The sequence below is a fragment of the Scomber japonicus genome, chromosome 2 (assembly GCF_027409825.1).
Source record: "Scomber japonicus isolate fScoJap1 chromosome 2, fScoJap1.pri, whole genome shotgun sequence".
Lineage (NCBI taxonomy): Eukaryota > Metazoa > Chordata > Actinopteri > Scombriformes > Scombridae > Scomber > Scomber japonicus.
The window spans coordinates 21,020,283-21,038,211 of record NC_070579.1 but is presented as its reverse complement, the minus strand read 5'-3'; the positions used below and the strand labels follow the sequence as shown (position 1 = coordinate 21,038,211).

The 17,929-nt window shown below is 41.0% G+C and overlaps 3 protein-coding genes across 3 annotated transcripts in view; all 3 read left to right on the top strand.

The window, feature by feature from the left end:
* Positions 1–3,119, top strand: part of chrna9a (cholinergic receptor, nicotinic, alpha 9a) — a 6,595-nt gene extending 3,476 nt beyond the window's left edge. Inside the window, exons 5-7 of the mRNA XM_053341427.1 lie at positions 28–379; positions 1,244–1,857; positions 1,993–3,119. Of these exons, the coding sequence (XP_053197402.1) occupies positions 28–379; positions 1,244–1,857; positions 1,993–2,163 (1,137 nt within the window). The 3' untranslated portion in view covers positions 2,164–3,119. The remainder of the gene's footprint in view (positions 1–27; positions 380–1,243; positions 1,858–1,992) is intronic.
* Positions 1–17,929, top strand: part of n4bp2 (NEDD4 binding protein 2) — a 102,856-nt gene that overhangs the window by 31,309 nt on the left and 53,618 nt on the right. The gene's annotated exons all lie outside the window — the stretch shown is intronic.
* LOC128381393 (D(1) dopamine receptor-like) lies at positions 13,267–14,661 on the top strand. The gene has a single exon (XM_053341406.1). It carries the CDS (start codon positions 13,267–13,269, stop codon positions 14,638–14,640), a length of 1,374 nt encoding a protein of 457 aa, XP_053197381.1. The 3' UTR covers positions 14,641–14,661.

The window sequence follows — 17,929 nt, the reverse complement described above, 5'->3', positions numbered from 1 at the left end:
TTACATTTTTGTGTGTCCTCTTCACAGGTGGACATCAACTTGGGAATGGACAGTGGCGACCTGTCTGACTTTGTGGAGAATGTGGAGTGGGAGTGCCATGGCATGCCAGCTGTTAAAAAAGTCATGATGTATGGCTGCTGTTCTGATCCTTATACTGAAATCACCTATACCCTGCTGCTGAAGCGCCGCTCCTCTTTCTACATCTTCAATCTGCTCGTGCCTTGCTTCCTCATCTCCTTCCTGGCACCACTGGGTTTCTACTTACCGGCTGACTCCGGGGAGAAGGTTTCCCTGGGGGTCACAGTGCTGCTTGCACTCACTGTGTTCCAGTTGTTGGTGGCTGAGAGCATGCCTCCTGCAGAAAACATGCCTTATATAGGTTAGTTATTCTAGGCGCTCAGTTTTTTCTCATTCTTTAACTATTGATTGAAGCCCATTTACCCCCAAAAAAGGAAATAGATGAAAAGTTGCACATGAAACAAAAACTAATCATAGTGAGACAACATTAATGGGCTACTAGCAAAATATTTTGGCTAATCAATAATGAGTCCAACATTTAAAATGCTCTGTAAAATCTATGAAAGTTTAACTGATGATGTTTTTATCATCATAACTTTTCATCCATTTGTGAGTCCTTTTCTGAGTAGAAATATGTGAACTCAATAATACAACTTTCATACAAAACTTTCCTACAAAAACACCTCACACTCATTCATATATTAATGAATGAATAAAGGATTGTATAAGTCAGTTGTATAACTATGCTCAGTCTGCATGTAACTATAAGACATCACAAATTCATACAAACCAGACCCAGAAAGGTGTGTATTCATTTTCAAACAATAAAAAAGTTCTAAAATCCCCAAAAATGGTATTGTCCCTTTCAAGAAGCGAAATGCCGTTGTCATTTTCACATTGAAAACAAACAAAAGACATATTTAAAACATATTTAAAACATAAAAACATAAAATCATAAAAAGAGAAGCCTTTATGCCTTTATTAAGACCAAAGCAGTAAATACTCAGTAAGGAGCCTCTCTTGCCTCCATTTTGAGACAAAAAGGCTTTTGAGACAAAGTCTGTGTACCAAGATATATGTGATTCTTCGGATTTTCATTGCATAACTTTCCAAAGCATAGCTGATTAATAACATTTTTGTGTAAATGTGAAGCCTTGAATTTTACTATTGAGAGTTGCTATATATGTTTCCCCTTTGTAACTCTTTTGTCTGTTTCCTCCTTCAGGAAAGTACTACATCGCCACCATGACTATGATCACAGCCTCCACTTCTCTAACAATTTTCATCATGAACATTCATTTCTGTGGAGCTGAGGCCAAACCAGTCCCTCACTGGGCTAAAGTGCTCATCATAGACTACATGTCCAAAATCTGCTTCGTCTACGAGGTGGGGGAGAACTGCACCACACCAGAGAGCGAGAGGACCCCACTGTACCCAGAGGAACCCTTGAGTGACAGGAGCTGCTACCCTGATGACTGTTACAACAACGGCCTCTACTTTCAGGACAATGAACAGTACAAGTACAGCAATGGCCACGCCTTGCATCATCACAACAAACATCACAAAAACCAGGCAAACGGCAATGCCAGTAACAGCAGGCATCACCACTACAATAACCATAACAACCACTCCTCCAGACTGGAGAGGGGTGAGGTAAGGCGAGAGCCAACAAAGCGTTACCATCACATAAAGCGGGACGAACTGGACTACCAGGCCCCTCCTCATCCACGAAACCTCCAACACCTGAATGGAGGGCTGAAGGAGCAGCTCCTCTATTCCTCAGACAAACTTCAGATCCCAGCTTGCCCCTGCAGCTGCCCCTGCCTCCAACATAATCAGGTGCTCCTTTTAATCACTTTACCTAATTATCTGAGTGCTCTCCTTCTTCTAAAGTTTCTCCCTTAAGTCTCAAGGGGATCCTGCTATTACTTAAAGTTCAAACTCCATCAGCTAATCAATCTGTCTTTACGTCAGGTGGTGAAGAACATCCAGTACATCGCAAACTGCTTCCGTGAGCAGAGAGCTACTTGTGTCAAGGCAGCAGAGTGGAAGAAAATTGCCAAGGTGATGGATAGATTTTTCATGTGGATCTTTTTCGGCATGGTCTTCCTCATGAGCATCCTCATCATCGCCAAGGCATCCTGACAGCCTCCTCATCATCTATTTACCATCTTGATATCATTACTGGACTTTTGTGTTACTCAAGAGTCACCTCATTTCTACTTTGATGCAAAAGTCAGAGAATCAAAAACTGAAAGCGTGTTTCATGTGTCACTATTGTGCTGTGTGTGTGTGTGTGTGTGTGTGTGTGTTTGTGTATGTACATCATTGCATTTTGCTTTGGCATAAAGAGGACAAGGTCACTGCACACAAATCATCCATTTAAACACTCACAGAGAAAAGCCTCTGAGTTGGTTAATGTCAGGTGTGCTTGCATGTGTGACTGAGCAGCTGAGCGGTAAGACAATCTAGGCCTCGCCTTGAACATGCATGGACTCTCCATTATTGATGAGCTAACAGCCAGACATCCAGCTATAGGCATTACATTACTTACATTACATCTTAAGCAGCCAGATGATGCTTTTTCCAGAGTCAATAACAACAAGAGCACCAGCACAGTAACCTCGAATATTAATGGAAGGACATTATTTTGTGATGAAAAAGAGGCCAAAGGTCAGTTTGCAGGCTCTAATGAATAGTGAATCACACATCCTTATATGCATCATTCATGGTGAAGAAATGCAAAGCGAGTTCATTAAAGCAAGGCAGAAATTCCAAAGTGCTTTTTTTCCATGTCTAAGATGTACTGGTTTACATAAGCTATGAATACTTGAATGTGTGAATTGGAGTGCAAGGATGAATGTTTATGTCCTTACAAAGATCCCTTACTTTTTATTGTAATGTTTAGACCTTAAACCCTACCTCCTGAGTATGAAGGGTGGATGCACTGTAGCTAAAACTAACACTTTGTTTATTGTTAAAATAAACAACAAAATAAACCTTTGATATATTGTTATAAGATATGCTCTACAAGAGTTAACGTATACTGTATGTTTTAAATATCAACTGATCTCATTTCCTCTATTATGTATTGAAACAGTTTGTTCTGTGATACAAATCTAACTGATGAGCCTTCAATTTTCTATACATATATATTTGCAAAATTGTTCATTTTGCATATAAAATGTCATTGGACTACTACATAGTCCGGCGGCTGTGGCTCAGGAGGTAGAGCGGTCATCCTCCAATTGGAAGATTGGCGGTCCTCCAGTCCACATGACGATGTTATTGGTTTCACATATCCATGCATACTTCACTGACCTGCATAGCAATATAAACTCATATCCAGCATTAAAAGTAATGGCAGGAAGGTGAACAAGGGCAGATATGTGTCTTCAAGGATTTTGAAATATGTGTGATTAATGCAGTCATATATGCCATGACAAAGAAGGTCACACATTGTGTGTCATCTACACATTTCAGGTGGATTGCAGAGGGCAGCTTAGTGAATGAACTTGTTATGGTATATGTCAACATTGCCATTCCTGAGAGAGCCTCTAGAGGGCAGATAGGCTATAATCATGCAGGTATCAGCTACAGACAGACTGATGGAATGAATGAACAAATAAATGAATGAATGAAGTCCAACCAAACCCTGAGAGTCCATTAATGAGTTGATTTTTAGGGTACCAAAGGAGAGAAAAGACAAGAAACTGGTGAATGAGCAAAACATCATCTCAGTGAACATGGAGCATATATACAATAGGATAAAAAACACATGAAGTATAAAAAAGTATAAAAGTGAAAACTTTTATACTTTTTTATGCTTCATGTGTTGTCATATTAAATTTTAAGAAATGATTTTAAAAATAGTACTGTGCAATAGTTTTAGGCACTTTAGATATTTAGATCCATTATGCAATCCCATCAGGGAGGCGTGTGATTGGTCCCAGAATTGTTTTGCAGCATGACAAAAAAACTCAAAATACAGCCAGAGTCATACACAACTATCTTCAGTGACAAGAAGAAGTAGTAGTCGTGCAACAGATGGTATGTTCCCCACAGAGCCCTGATCTCAATATCATCGAGTCAGTCTGGGATTACATGAAGAGACAGAAACAACTGAGACAACCTAAATTCACTAAAGAACTGTGGAAACTTCTCCAAGATGCTTGGAACAACCCTCCTGCACCTTGAGAGACTGTGTGCAAGTATACCAAGGAGAACTGCTGCTGTTTTAAAGGCAAAGTGTGGTCACATCAAATATTTATTTCATTTAGTTTTTTCTCTTTACAGCACTTTGTATGAGGTTACTATTAATGGCATTATTTTTTCAAAGCAACCTCACTTTACTTTTAGTGCCTAAAACATTTGCACAGTCCAGTACATTTTAATGCTTTAGATTAAAATCCCCAGAACATCAGTAATACATTAGTTCCCCCAAAAGTGGCATACTGTATATTGTAATCTTTATGATTTAAAGGTAAATATAAGGGGAAGTAATGAAAACCCAACTGAAATAAAATGGCCTAGTGCCTCTAATCCTTCATTCTGTGTAATAAACATCTGCTGGTATTACGATTTGTAATGTAGGAAATAATAAACCAAAAACAGAATACTTCCAATCACAAGCTTAAATTCATTATCATTTCTGAAAATAGGTGTTCCAATTTACAGACTCCAAATCCTCCTAGATTCACTGAATATCTTTAGGCAGTATTTAAATAGAATGAATTCATACATTTAAAAAAAATTGTTACAAAAAAATGTTTCCATTTAAAATCCACTGCATGTGATATTAGTTGTCCCCACGGTACAAAGGTATTGACTTAGACTGCACAACATGATAGCAGCACAACATGATAGCAACTGTCAATAACTTGTCAGACTTGTCACATCCAATGGATTTACCTCTGCTTCCATCTAGTGGAGTTTGTAAACAAATATAAAACATATGACAATATTTTCATTCTTATGATTCTCATTTTGTACCAACATCAAGTTATTGCATACACTTTGTGACTCTGATCACATTAACCCCACCTAATTTATGCAACCCCCTCCGAAACGTTCCTCTGCTTCCTTGATCTTTGCCTCAGCTGGACCATGCTCGTCTATCGGAGTGTGTATACACAGAGATAAAGCCTGCTGTGCTGAGTGCTTCAGAGACGGACTATTGGATCACATTTTCTCCAGACTGATATCAGAAATGTGGTGATGACAAAAGGTTAGAGTTCAGAGGAGTTTAATGTGTCATGGGGGCAGACACACCCACAAATTTGGGATCTATATAGAGCTGCACTGTTCTCATTTTTTCTTAATTTGTGGCGGATGCGCAGAAAAATCATGTCATCCATTAGCAAACAGCTGTCTTCCATCAACTTTGCAGGTATGTCTTTCTTTATTTCCATTTAATCTATCACCCTCTTTCTTTCTGTCTTTTTTTTTCTTTCATTCTTCCTTTTGATCTAATCTCCATTTTCTCTTTTTTTTTGTTCAGGCAGGAAGGCGTCCTCCTCCTCCTCCTCCTCCTCCTCCTCCTCTGAGATCCGACTGGTTTTGCTGGGGAAGACTGGCAGCGGAAAAAGCTCCACTGCAAACTCCATCTTGGGTCGCAAGGTCTTTGACTCAAAGGTCAGCAGCTCCTCGATCACCCAGCGGTCTCGCAGGGCTTGTGGAGAATTTCGTGGCCGACATTTGACACTCCTGGACACTCCGGGGCTGCTGGACACGCATCAGACCCCGCAGGAGGTGCAGAGGGAGATGAGGAGAAGTATTAGCCTCCTGTATCCAGGGCCCCATGTCTTTCTCCTTGTCATTCAAATTGGGAGGTTCACTCAGGAGGAGAAGGAGGCAGTGCGGCAGGTCAAGCAGGCAATGGGTTCCCAAGCTTTGAGTTACTCCGTGGTGGTTTTTACCTTTGGAGACTGCCTGGAGGAAGGGTCATCCGTGCAGCATTGTCTAATCAACGGGTGCAGAGATCTTGCTGAGTTGGTGGCTGGTTGTGGCGGCAGGTATTGCGTCTTCAACAACCAGAGCTCAAAGAACAAGGAGCAGGTGTCCGAGCTGCTTGCCTTAGTGGACAGCATCATGCAGAGTAATGGAGGAAGCTTCTACACCAGTAAGATGCTCCAGGAAGCGGAAGATGATCTGGCTCAGGAGCTGCAGGAGGAGAGGAGGATGCTGAATGAGAAGGAGGAGCTGTTAAAAAAGAAGCAGGAGGCAATAGTCAAAGAGTGGTATGACAGAGAGCTGGAGCTGGTGCAACAAAAATACAAAAGGGAGATGGAGGAGCTGAAGAAAAAACTGAAACTGGAAAAAGAGAAAGAGGAAAAACTGGCAAGAGATCGGGAAGAGGCCTTTAGGCAGTGGATTGAGGAGAATGACAAAAAGGAGAAAGAAAAGAAAATACAAGAGATGGTGAGATTGATGGACATACGTAGAGAGGAGGAAGAGAGGAGGGAAGCTCTTCAAGAGGAACTTGACAAAGCTACTAGAACACTAGAGGAGCAAATTGAGCGGGAGGAGAAAATAAAAAGAGCAATGAAGGAGAACATCCAAAAGGATAGAATGGAAAATGAAAAGAAAGACAGAGAGAGGGAAATTCAGCAAATACAGAGGGAGCAGGCCATCAGGCAGAGGGAGGAAATGAAGAGAGACGCTTTGCAAAAAGAGCTGAATAAACTTACCCAGACTTTAGAGGAACAGAACCGGGCGGGGGAGGACAGGAAAAAGCAAATAGAGGACTTGCTTAGACGTGAGAAGGAGGAGAATCAGAGAGAAATGGACATACAGATGGAAAATCAAAGAGCAGAGAAAAGGAGAACTGAAGCCGTCAAGCAGGAGCTAAACATCATCAAAATGAAGCTTGAGCAACAAAACAAAAGTGAAGAAAGCCTCAAGAAGCAGCTGGAGGATAGCCTGCGGAGGGAAAGAGAGAAGTATAATGCAGAAATATCTGTGTTGAAGAAGCGCTATGAAAAAAAATGTTCAGAGCTGTCCAAGACAATGAAGGAGAGCTCGACAGAGAGACACAGCACAATGTCAAATGTGACCGGATATGTGCAAGAGATGGGGCTGGTGGGGCTGAATGCTGCTTTAGAGAGTGTTGGGGCTCCTTGTTCTATACAGTAGCAGCCTAATGCTTCTAAAGAATATTTATTATTTTACATTTATTTGTCAGGACAAATGAACTTGTTATAACTATACCTTTGTTATGCATATGTGTGGTGTGACCTTCGGGAATGTATAGCTCCAATATGTGGCAACTGTTGAACTGTTACTATTATTAAATCCAACCATTTACTCAGTTACAGTTGGAAAAAGAAAGTAAATGAATGCCCATGCGAAAGCAATTTCAACAAATGGATGTAATTCCAGTGTGTCCTAAATCAGCAAATGCACAAAAATAGTACAAACTCTCACAAATGATGGAGATAATCTGATTATCAAATCCCTGCCCTCTGCTTCTGACTATCTGTGTCTGTTCCCATCATCTAAATCTGTATTCAAACGAAACGCTGTTGCCATTAATAAAGATCAAATACTGCTTGAGTGCTATTCCAGCGTTCCTCACCGATGCTTTGACTTCAGCTGTGCCATCTGCTTCTCTCCGGCCAAAAAATCTGCTTTTATCCACAGCAGCAGGTCCTGTGTGTCTTTTTGTATATGTGTGAGAGTGTGAGAGAGAAAGCTCTGGGAAGAGGAGGTATTATATTTAGAGTGTATTGTCATCACAGTCTGCTGTCTGAATAATACTGTTCATAGGTAGCACTAGGTAGCGGAGGTACAATGCAATACAATTACAATACACTGTATTAAATCTACTGTACAGAACATTTTAAAGAGGACATACACACATTTATAGGAATATATGTTTAGTCTGGGGCTCCACTGGGATATTTTTGCACGACTTACAGTAAAAAGAAACTTTATTTAAATCATACTGACCCTTTACACAGCCCCTCGTTTCAGCCTCTGTCTCAAACAGGACAGTTTTAGCTCCTGCCTGAGTCCACTCTGATCTAATTGGCCAGTTCTTGTAAGCTATGACAACAAACCAGGAAACAAATGATAGCTTGTAGTGTGATTTACTCCAAATGGAAACTTCTAAAATACTGTAAATATGTACATGTTTGAGCCAGAATCTGATCCGAACTTTAGCAACCAAGACTGCAGAAAGAATGCCTGTTTATGGGCATGTATCATGAAGCAACAGCAGACTAAAGGGGCGTTCACACCAAAAGCATCTGACGTGATTTCAACAGCAAGTCTACATAGGAAATCAATGTGAATGGCGCGATAACACACGATTTCATATCAGGTGGCGTGAATGAAACACGCCACCTGAAACCTGAAACAGGTGAAAACAGCTAACCTAGCTTTGTGCATACGCAACAAAATCCCTCTTGTCTTGATGTAATTTCTGCTGGTTGCCTGGCAACCACCAGATTAGCAAGACTGCAGGTTATCACTGTTGGCCAAGAAAAAGTCCAGCACATAAAATCACAATGTGTTTTTTCTCTTTGGTTTTTGTACAGAATAAACAAACAAGCTTCAACATGTTAATAACTGAACTTTAGAGGTGCTAGTAAGCAGATTGTGTAGTGGAGATTCAAGCAAGCCGAGAAGGATGTTGTTTTCTTTGGACAAATTGAGTATTGTATCGATCTTCTAATTCATTCTCGTCAAGAATAGAGTACACTAAAAGCCAAATGTGCATACCATAAAATTGCAATGTTCCTGGTTTTTGATGCCTGTCGTAGATTTTTTGCTTCTCTTGTTTCCTGTCTGCTCCCAAAAAAGAATTTGATTGCATGACTCATTTGAATATTTAGCTTTTTTGAATATTTAGCTCTTTTGAATATAGTAATATCAGAAGGAACTAAATTGTACTCGCAACACACCTCCAGTGCAGTCAGTTTGCAGGTGTGAGTGATTCAAAGAGAAGCACTGGAGAAAATCATCATGTCTTTTCTTAAAGGTAGAATATGTACAATGAGCAGAACAACGCCATCTAATGTCTCGAGATCGTTGTCGCAACAACCAAAAAGTAATTCCAGCAGTCGGGTTGCCAGGTCCGGTGCCGGATATAATTTTAGCTCTAACTCTGTAAATATATCACTTTATCCACATGTCCAACCTTTTTAGGCGAGAAAGTAGCCATTTAGATCCACAATGTGACGCTAATTTGTCCAAATAACATCTGTTTAAAGTTTTGTTCCTGAGAATTCGGAGCCACTCAAGTTAGCCGTAGCGAGTAACGCACTTCCGGTCATTTTCACAAAATAAAACATCCGTTGCCTTTTATTATTAAGAAAACCATAACGATAGAGTTGGTGCTTTTATTTTGAAAACAGGAAGCGAACATACCCTCGCTGTAACTGACTTGAAACAGAGACATTATAATAAGAGAAGGACTTTGCTTGAAACCACCGAGGTACATTACATTGTAACGCCAGTGGGAGTAGCAGCAATGTCTCTACGTGTACTGCCTAATCCTAAACACCGATTGGCTTGTGTGTGGTGTCGTCAGAAGCAGAAGAGGCTCATGGTCGTAAACATCTAGTCACGTGTACTCTGAGATGGACGCGCAGGTCAGGAAATGCCGTAAACGGACCTTATATGGTTTGTTATTTGTGTTATTACATTACGTGTTGGACTAAATACATGGACATATTGAGGAAAATATTCCGGTTTTATGAAAACGGATTTCATATTTCACAAGAATGGATACTTGGCGAGCTGTACAGAAAGTGCTGAGTCATAAGATGATCGTTGTGGATAAAGGGAAGACTTTGAAGGTATGTAGCATTATAGCTTAGCTTTTTAGCTTAGCTAATCGCTAATACTATTACGGCTGTGAGCAACCATATAAGTCGTGAGTGGTCTTGAATGAATCAGAACAATCTAAGCTTTCCAACAATGTACGGCATGAGTATATATGTTTAAGGGTTGGTGTTTAAAACATCAGAAGAACGTGTGGCTACCTCCTAACATCCGTCCTGTCCCGTGAACGGAACAGCGTGCGTTAAGAGGTTAATGATCAAATATCAAAATCCGAATAGCGTCAGAAAGTCAACCCACTCTCCACATTTCCATTGCTACCGTTTTGATACTTCATGGTACACAAACAAATAGCATCTCATATGAAAGCTAAGACCCTGGCGAGTTCAACAGTACCGGTGACCGGTATAGCTGTATTTCAAGCTGTCAGAATGCGTTCCCCCTGCTTAAAATGGTCAAATATGGTGATATCAGCCTGAAAATCACAGGACTTATCAGTGGTGGTGAAAGAAGTCAGCAGTATGAATTTGAAAGATGTGTGAGCCTCCCTTGATGAAAAACATAGGGGGAACAGTATCTGACAGTAATGTTCCAAGCTGTCAGAATGTGCTTTACCTGCTATAATGGAGCTGCATTTAAGACAAATATGATACATTAGCTATTTATATTTAGCCTATGAATGAATGAGCACACTTTCTTCCAAAAGTCCATAATATTGAAAATAATATTTTTATTGATAGAAATAACAGTAGTTGGTCGTGTCAATAAAGACATGAAAACACAAATACATGTGATATTGTCCCAGTCTAAAAATATAAGTAGACAGTCCTTAACCTTAGCTCTCTCCACAGTACCTCTGTGGTACGAGCACAACTGCTCGTGGACGAGCTTTTTGTGAACGCGCGCTTCCTTCGCCGTTCGGGCCATTTCGGACGGGGGCGGGACTAGGGGAAACACATCTCGACGGGGAAACTCATCTCGATACAACACCACTATTATTGCGCTTAAAACTCAGTGAACCAGCAGCCAAAGAATACAAAGTTAAACAACCACTTATTTACAGCGACTAACAGATATTCTGTCTTACCTTCGAAGTTTTGTGATGAAAAGTTGTACTTGAGAGCAAAAAACGCTGGTTTTAGTAAGTCCAACACGGCTCTACTTGTTTACAACTCCATTTCACCCAGTGCCAGCCTACAGTAGCTGCGCCGGAACAACAGACAACCCTGGCAACCCGCAATTCCGGCCGCTAAATGGCTGGTACAATGTACACAGAACGTGTCAGAACGTCATTGTCGAACCCGTCAAAAAATTTTAAAAATATTAATTCAGACTAAATTTTTTTTTATTTATGGAAAAGCAATACTTTCATTCTGTACCCCTCAAAGCGCCCCGTGGCTGTATTATTTTTAAAAAAATATAGCTTTTAATAAATATTCTACATATTCAACCTTTAAGCCTCCATCTTCACAAGACAGTCAGGAAGCACTACCTGTCCCTTTCCAGTGTTGCAGAGTGCCTGGTGACGTACGTTTGGGTTGGTAAAACTGGAGAAAGTGTACAATCTAAAATCAAGAGTCTGAATGAAGAACCAGCTGGAATAAGAGGTAAATAGATTAATGAACTGTAGTCCCTGTAAGCATTGATGCTACTTCAGGCTGTCACACCAACTTCAGCACCAAAGAGATGAGGAGCGAAGGGGGGCTTCAGTAAGTATAGAAATACACATATCCTGTAATCCTGAAGCACAACAATAAACTATTTAGAAAGAGAAGCATAATGAGGTTTGCTGGATCTGAAATTACAGGTTCATTAAAGAAGCTATCAGAAGGCTGGGAAAGCGTCATTTTCAGCACCTCCAGATTTATGATCAACATGGTGGTGCTGACAACATGACTCGTCTCACCAGTCAACATTCTACCTCCAGTTTCCATGACTTCTCTACAGCTACAGCCTGTCGTAATGTTAGTGTTCGTATCCCTGGCCATGTTAACCGGATATTCAAATGCAGAACTTGTGTGTTGTCTGAATGGAGCAAATACATTTTAAGTGAAATGAACATGAAGTGTATTTTTTCTTCTGGATATTAAAAGTTGAGTCAATTTATATACAGTCCAATATCAAATATAGAATATATAATTAACAGTTCTTAACCCAGCCCAAACTCTCTAAATAATACCCCCCTCAATTATTATATTATCATTATAAAAGGACTAAAAAATCCTCAGGGGACACAATGCAAAAAGAGATCGAACTGGAGATTAGATTCAAAGTCCAAAGTTTGAGTTGGGAAATTGCAAATACAGAAGTTGGAACTGTTACAAAATTGTGTGTGACAGGAAGATTATAATGCAGCAATTGGATTATCAAAGGTCCTATGCCCAAAGGGAGGTCGTTATTAAGTCTACTAATTTAAATCCAAGGAATGAACTCAGTGAAATGGGTCCAATTAAAAAAAAACTCAAATGGAAAATTGTTTCTCGTTTTTTCACATCCAGTGGCACACTCAAATGCAACTGATCTGAGATAAACATATACATTTTTACACTTGATAAATGAGTTTGTTCTCTTTTGTTTTATTTTAAATAGAGGGGCGGAGTTGACAGGATCTGGGGCTAAACCCAGAGCACCTACAGCCAGGGACATTTTTTTCATGCAGAATTGCGTGCAGAATTTAATATTACTGCATTGTATGACAACTGCAAAAATCAATAGTAGTAGTAGTGATTTATTTTGGTCCTTGTCAACAATTTTCCAAAAACAATGCACATAGAAATAAATAAATAATTATCAATAAGGAATTAGATCAAAAGGAAAACAAAAATATGTAATTTCACTGTGTAACAGTGCTTCAGCTGAAATGTCTTCAGAGGTTTCACTCTTAATCACAAGAGTTATAAACTTGCTCAGATTTAGTCAACGATTGTTTTGTCACCGAAACTTTGGGGGCTGCAGCCCCAAAAGCCACCCCCTAGCCCCGCCCATGTTTAAATGTATTATTCGTTATCGGATATAGAGCCTTTTAACAGCACTTTATTTCAATACTATGTTCTATTTTATATATGTCTTATAGTAATACAAAGATCCTAATAATAATTTACAATAAAACCACTGACTAATAAAAGTAAGACAAAAGAATGTAGAGAATATAAAACAGTAATGCAGAAGAGATCATTTAAAATGACTTGACATGGTATTTGTTTTTCTCAGATAGCAAACTTTGCACAGTTTTGCGCGGCTCTGAGCTGTTTTGTTAGCAGTGAGTACCAGCTGGTGGTGCATGCGGTCCCCAGTAAATCTGCTCTGCGCTCAGAGCAGCATCACAGCTCAGTCCGACATGACCAGGACGCGCACTTCTGTTTGAGTGACCGCTTTGTCTCTTGTTGTTTTTCTGTTAATAGTACAGATGGGTGGCATACTTGATCTTTCAGTATAGCATATGGCCGCGCGTAAAACCAGGCAATGAACAACACAACCGGCTTGGCACTGTTGGGAGCCGGCAGCCGGGAGGAGTTACCGACGCACCGAGCTTTAACAGGGTGCGTCCTGGCGCTGCTCATCATCTGGACACTTCTCGGCAACTTCACGGTGTGCGCAGCTGTTTGTCGCTTCCGGCACCTGCGTGCCAAATTAACCAACATTTTCATCGTGTCGCTGGCTCTGTCGGACCTCCTGGTCGCCGTGCTGGTGATGCCGTGGAAAGCTGTGGCTGAGGTGGCCGGTTTCTGGCCGTTTGGAGGGTTCTGTAAAACCTGGCTGGCCTGCGACATCATGTGCTCCACGGCCTCCATCCTCAACCTGTGCATGATTAGTGTGGATCGATACTGGGCCATCTCCAACCCCTTCCTTTACGAGAGGAGTATGAACAAGAAGGTGGCCTCTGTTATGATCGGCGTGACTTGGACAGTCTCTGTGGTAATCTCCTTCGTTCCCGTGCAGCTGAACTGGCACCGGGCAGAGCTCGGTGTCCCGGCCGGGGAGGACTTGGCACTTCACGGTAAGAGTGTTGATGGAAGCTGTGATTCCAGCCTGAGTCGCACGTACGCCATATCCTCCTCTCTTATCAGCTTCTACATCCCCGTTGCTATTATGATTGTCACATACACCCGCATCTACCGGATAGCCCAGATGCAGATCCGGATGATATCCTCACTGGAGCGGGCGGCCGAGCATGCACGGAATTGCCGCTCGGACGTACCTGAATTGTTTCCTGACCTGTGTGCGGAAATCAGTGCCAACTCTTATGAGTCTCAAATCAGACTTCATCCTGATTATCAGCCCTCTAACCCCTTACACCGCGATCTGAACGTCTCTATCAGAAAAGAGACAAAAGTCCTAAAAACTCTGAGCATCATCATGGGTGTTTTTGTCTGCTGCTGGCTGCCCTTCTTTGTCCTGAACTGCGCTCTGCCCTTCTGTCCCGGACCAGGGGCCCCGGCCGCCCAGCGTGGCCCTTACTGTGTCAGTGAAAAAACCTTCGATGTCTTCGTGTGGATCGGCTGGAGCAACTCGTCCCTGAACCCGATCATCTATGCATTCAACGCGGACTTCAGAGACGCTTTTCTGCGCCTGTTGGGCTGCCGGGGACGAGGGTGCTGGGCCGCAGTGAGCGCAGCAGTGGAGACGGTGATGGCGAGTAACGAGGCCGTTCACATGAAGCAGGAGAGCCCACTGAACGGGAAGCTAGGCATCTCGTATGCTTTGAACACGAGGGGAAGCGAGGATAGTGGGAACACCACGGTGGCCGTGTTTTATCACAGAGGGACAACCTCGGAGCAGGTGCTGGACACTGAGGAGAGTAACGACAAAGACAGACGGACGCAGATACCCATATAGGTTACACACCGGAGGACATTTTATGTTAGAGGTCAGGGAGCAAACTGTGTGCACATCATACAGAAGAAGAGGAGAGGTTGCCACACACCGAATTTGATTATCTACTAAACATTTAATGATGCAAAGTTTGTCCTACAAACACACATGTGAACAAAGGCAACAGACAAAAATGAAAGCTCCACCTACAATTAGGAGTTTACATGATAAAAATAACATCCATTATCCCCAAACAATGTATTGTGCACATTAACAGACATAATGCCCTAAAGAAAGGAGCACAGGACATGATGTGTCTTTCAAATAAAAAAGTGGGGTAATGAGTGCCATGTGATCTCTACATGGTAGGAGGAGCTGTTATTTTCTGTCTTTACAGATACATTTTTGTACACAATAGATGTTTGCCTGACAAAAATATTTACTTCTGTAATTATATTCTGGTTTAAAAAGGACACACTGACATAAGAGATACTTTGAGTAGGTTTTATCATTATTTTAAAGCCAAGGTTAAATCAAGTGAGAAATAAATAAAAAAAACAATGAAAGTATTAGTAATTCAATTTGTCCTTTCTGTGGCACTTATTTTAATAATTCTGTAAGAAATAGTCATAACTGACAGACAGACACCTGTATGGTGAGTTTTGAGACAAGCAGGGAGAGATGCACTCACCTTTCTCTCATTCATAGTTTTCTCAGTCTCAGTGTTAGTATAGAACTGATGTTATACATGGATGATAACACACTTAATAAATTAAAATTTCTAAAGCAATTTTCCTAATTTCAAGAAAATTCTCAGGTGAAATTGAATACCAAACAAATAATAATATCTAACCTATTTCACCTGAAAAACAGAGTGTCAATAGACATTTTTGCACAGTTGCTTCCATTCAAAGGCCAGCTTTGCCTGTTCCCCATCATGGAAAGAGAGTTATCAGAGGTCAGGATTTCTCTGAATCTCTAGAAATGGGATTATGTAACTAACTCACATTAGCACCAGTCAGCTGTGCAGCTTGGGGGAAGCACTGTTCACTCTGTTTCCCCCTTTCTATCTCCCGAAAGAAACAAACATGAATAATTTGTAAAGGTTGTTCCTGTGAAAGATGCCCTGAACAGTGAGAACACAGAAGCTTTTACAGTGACAACATGCAAAAACACAAGAGTGATTAATGCCTATTTGGTCAGGCTGATGCAGGACCAGCGACTACAAAAGTATAGTTGGAGATGCACAGTCCCATACCCTTCGCTCTGATAAAGTCTCTACAGATTAACATCTGTTCATTTTTGTTTGATGAGACTTCCTTGTTGGTGTTTAATATGAAAGTGTCAAGGAGCTGCAAGTCTCAGTGGAGCCAACAAGAACACACTGTAATTACATCTGGAGCTACTCAGAGATTTGTTGTGGGTTGTGATTACATTGCTATTACAGCATTTAAAAATGACCTAACATGCACATTTCCAGGTCTATTCTATTCTGGGGCTTTCAGCTCAGCATAGTGCAAACACTGGAAATAAGGGAAACAGCTAGCCTGGTTCTATCCAATGGCAAAATCAGCCTACCAACACCTCTAAAGCTGGATTTATGGTTCTCTGAAGATGCACGTAAACATCTTTGCCAACCTATGCAGAGGCATGTCCGAAATGGAAAGCAAATGGAAATGCTACATACAGGTATAAATGAAATGGCCGTGAGTGTCTCAGAGAGTCTCCTGTGGATGTTTGCCTATGTGCAATGAGAAGAGAGAACAATAACTTTAAAGCTCATTTTAAATCACTTCAACATATTAAACAGCATGTCCTCCAAAATAAATTGTTGTTGGTTCACACAGTCCAGAGCATGAAAATAACATGGAGATTACATTAGAGCTGCTGTTAGATGGATTTTGTTACTTTAGGTCCGAGCTAGGCTAACTGCTTCCCCTTGTTTCTCGTCTTTATGCTAAACTGAGCAAACTGGCTGAAGAGTCCAGCTTCATATTTACTGTACAGACATGAGAGGTGTCGATCATCTCATCTAACCCTTAGTAAGAAAGCAAATAAATTCATTTGGCAAGATGTTGAATTTTTCCTTTACATTACACCACAGTGTAGTGCAATCCTAATTTCCAATTTCACTGAGGACGTATGCAGTTAACACATGCAGGCTGTTGTCTCAATTAGGCACCGGTTGTAACATGTTTGTGTCTATGTTCATTCTGACTATGGCGGGGTGAGAAAACACGGCAGATGTGTACTATATAATTGTTTCCAGATGTGCGTACAGCCTAATGGCAATGACTGCTTGCAGGGTTTGTAGTCTACCATACACACATCATCATTTGAGGCGTCTCAAACTGTATGTAAGAATAGTCACCATACCAAAGAGGATTAATAAAACAGAAGTCAAATACATTTTTAATAATGTGTGTCCCATTTACAGAGGTTGCAGGGCATGTGCATGTTACTGAGTGAGAAAAGTTTACAAGCCTGGCTGAGTGAAGTTCAGAGAGAAACGAGGGATGATAAAGTGATTACATCTATTAATATTGACTGACTATATACTCTTCTTATTTCATCCTCTCTCCATCTCGTTCTCATGCCACCCAAAAGGAGATCACTGCATTAAAGTGTCTCCCAGGGTAGTTGCGTTCACATGGGGAAACTTTTAATGGGCCACAATTGTCAATGTTCAATGTGTGAGAGTTAATGGAGTCCTCGAGCCTGCAGGGAGAACAGAACAAGAGAAGGCAAAAGACAGGCACAGGGTGTTTCAGGAGAAGCTGTAAATCAATTTTTGTGCTTCAGGTAAAGGACCTCATCTAAACTAAGGCAACTACTGCTGTGAGGGTGTAGAATACAGGAAAAGCATGATAGTTTACTCACCATAAACTCCCATATTTCATCAGTTTTACCACAAGAGTGGTGAAAAATCAGCTTACAGAACAGCCAGAATGTGTATGTTACATGTAAAACACTTTATTTATACAATTTTCCCATTTTAACGAAACAATACATATATAACAGACTGGCACACAATGGCAGAAAAAGTATGTAACTGACAGCCTATTCATACTGTATTTGAATAACAGAAAAATACAACACGTACAGGCAGGGGTGCATTAACATCACTGGAGGCCCCTGGGCTACAGAACTTAATGAGCCCCCCCCCACCCCCACCACAGGACTTTACGAGCCCCCCATCTCTAAGTGGTTGACACAGCATATATTTTGCCTATAAAAACTCAATACAAGGTCATCTTTGGCTCTGTGCCATTTATTTGTACCATTGTATGTACCAATGTATGTACCATTAACT

Bases quoted from the DNA above. Each gene is read 5' to 3' on its own strand.
- LOC128381393 (XM_053341406.1), top strand. From the start codon at position 13,267: ATGAACAACACAACCGGCTTGGCACTGTTGGGAGCCGGCAGCCGGGAG.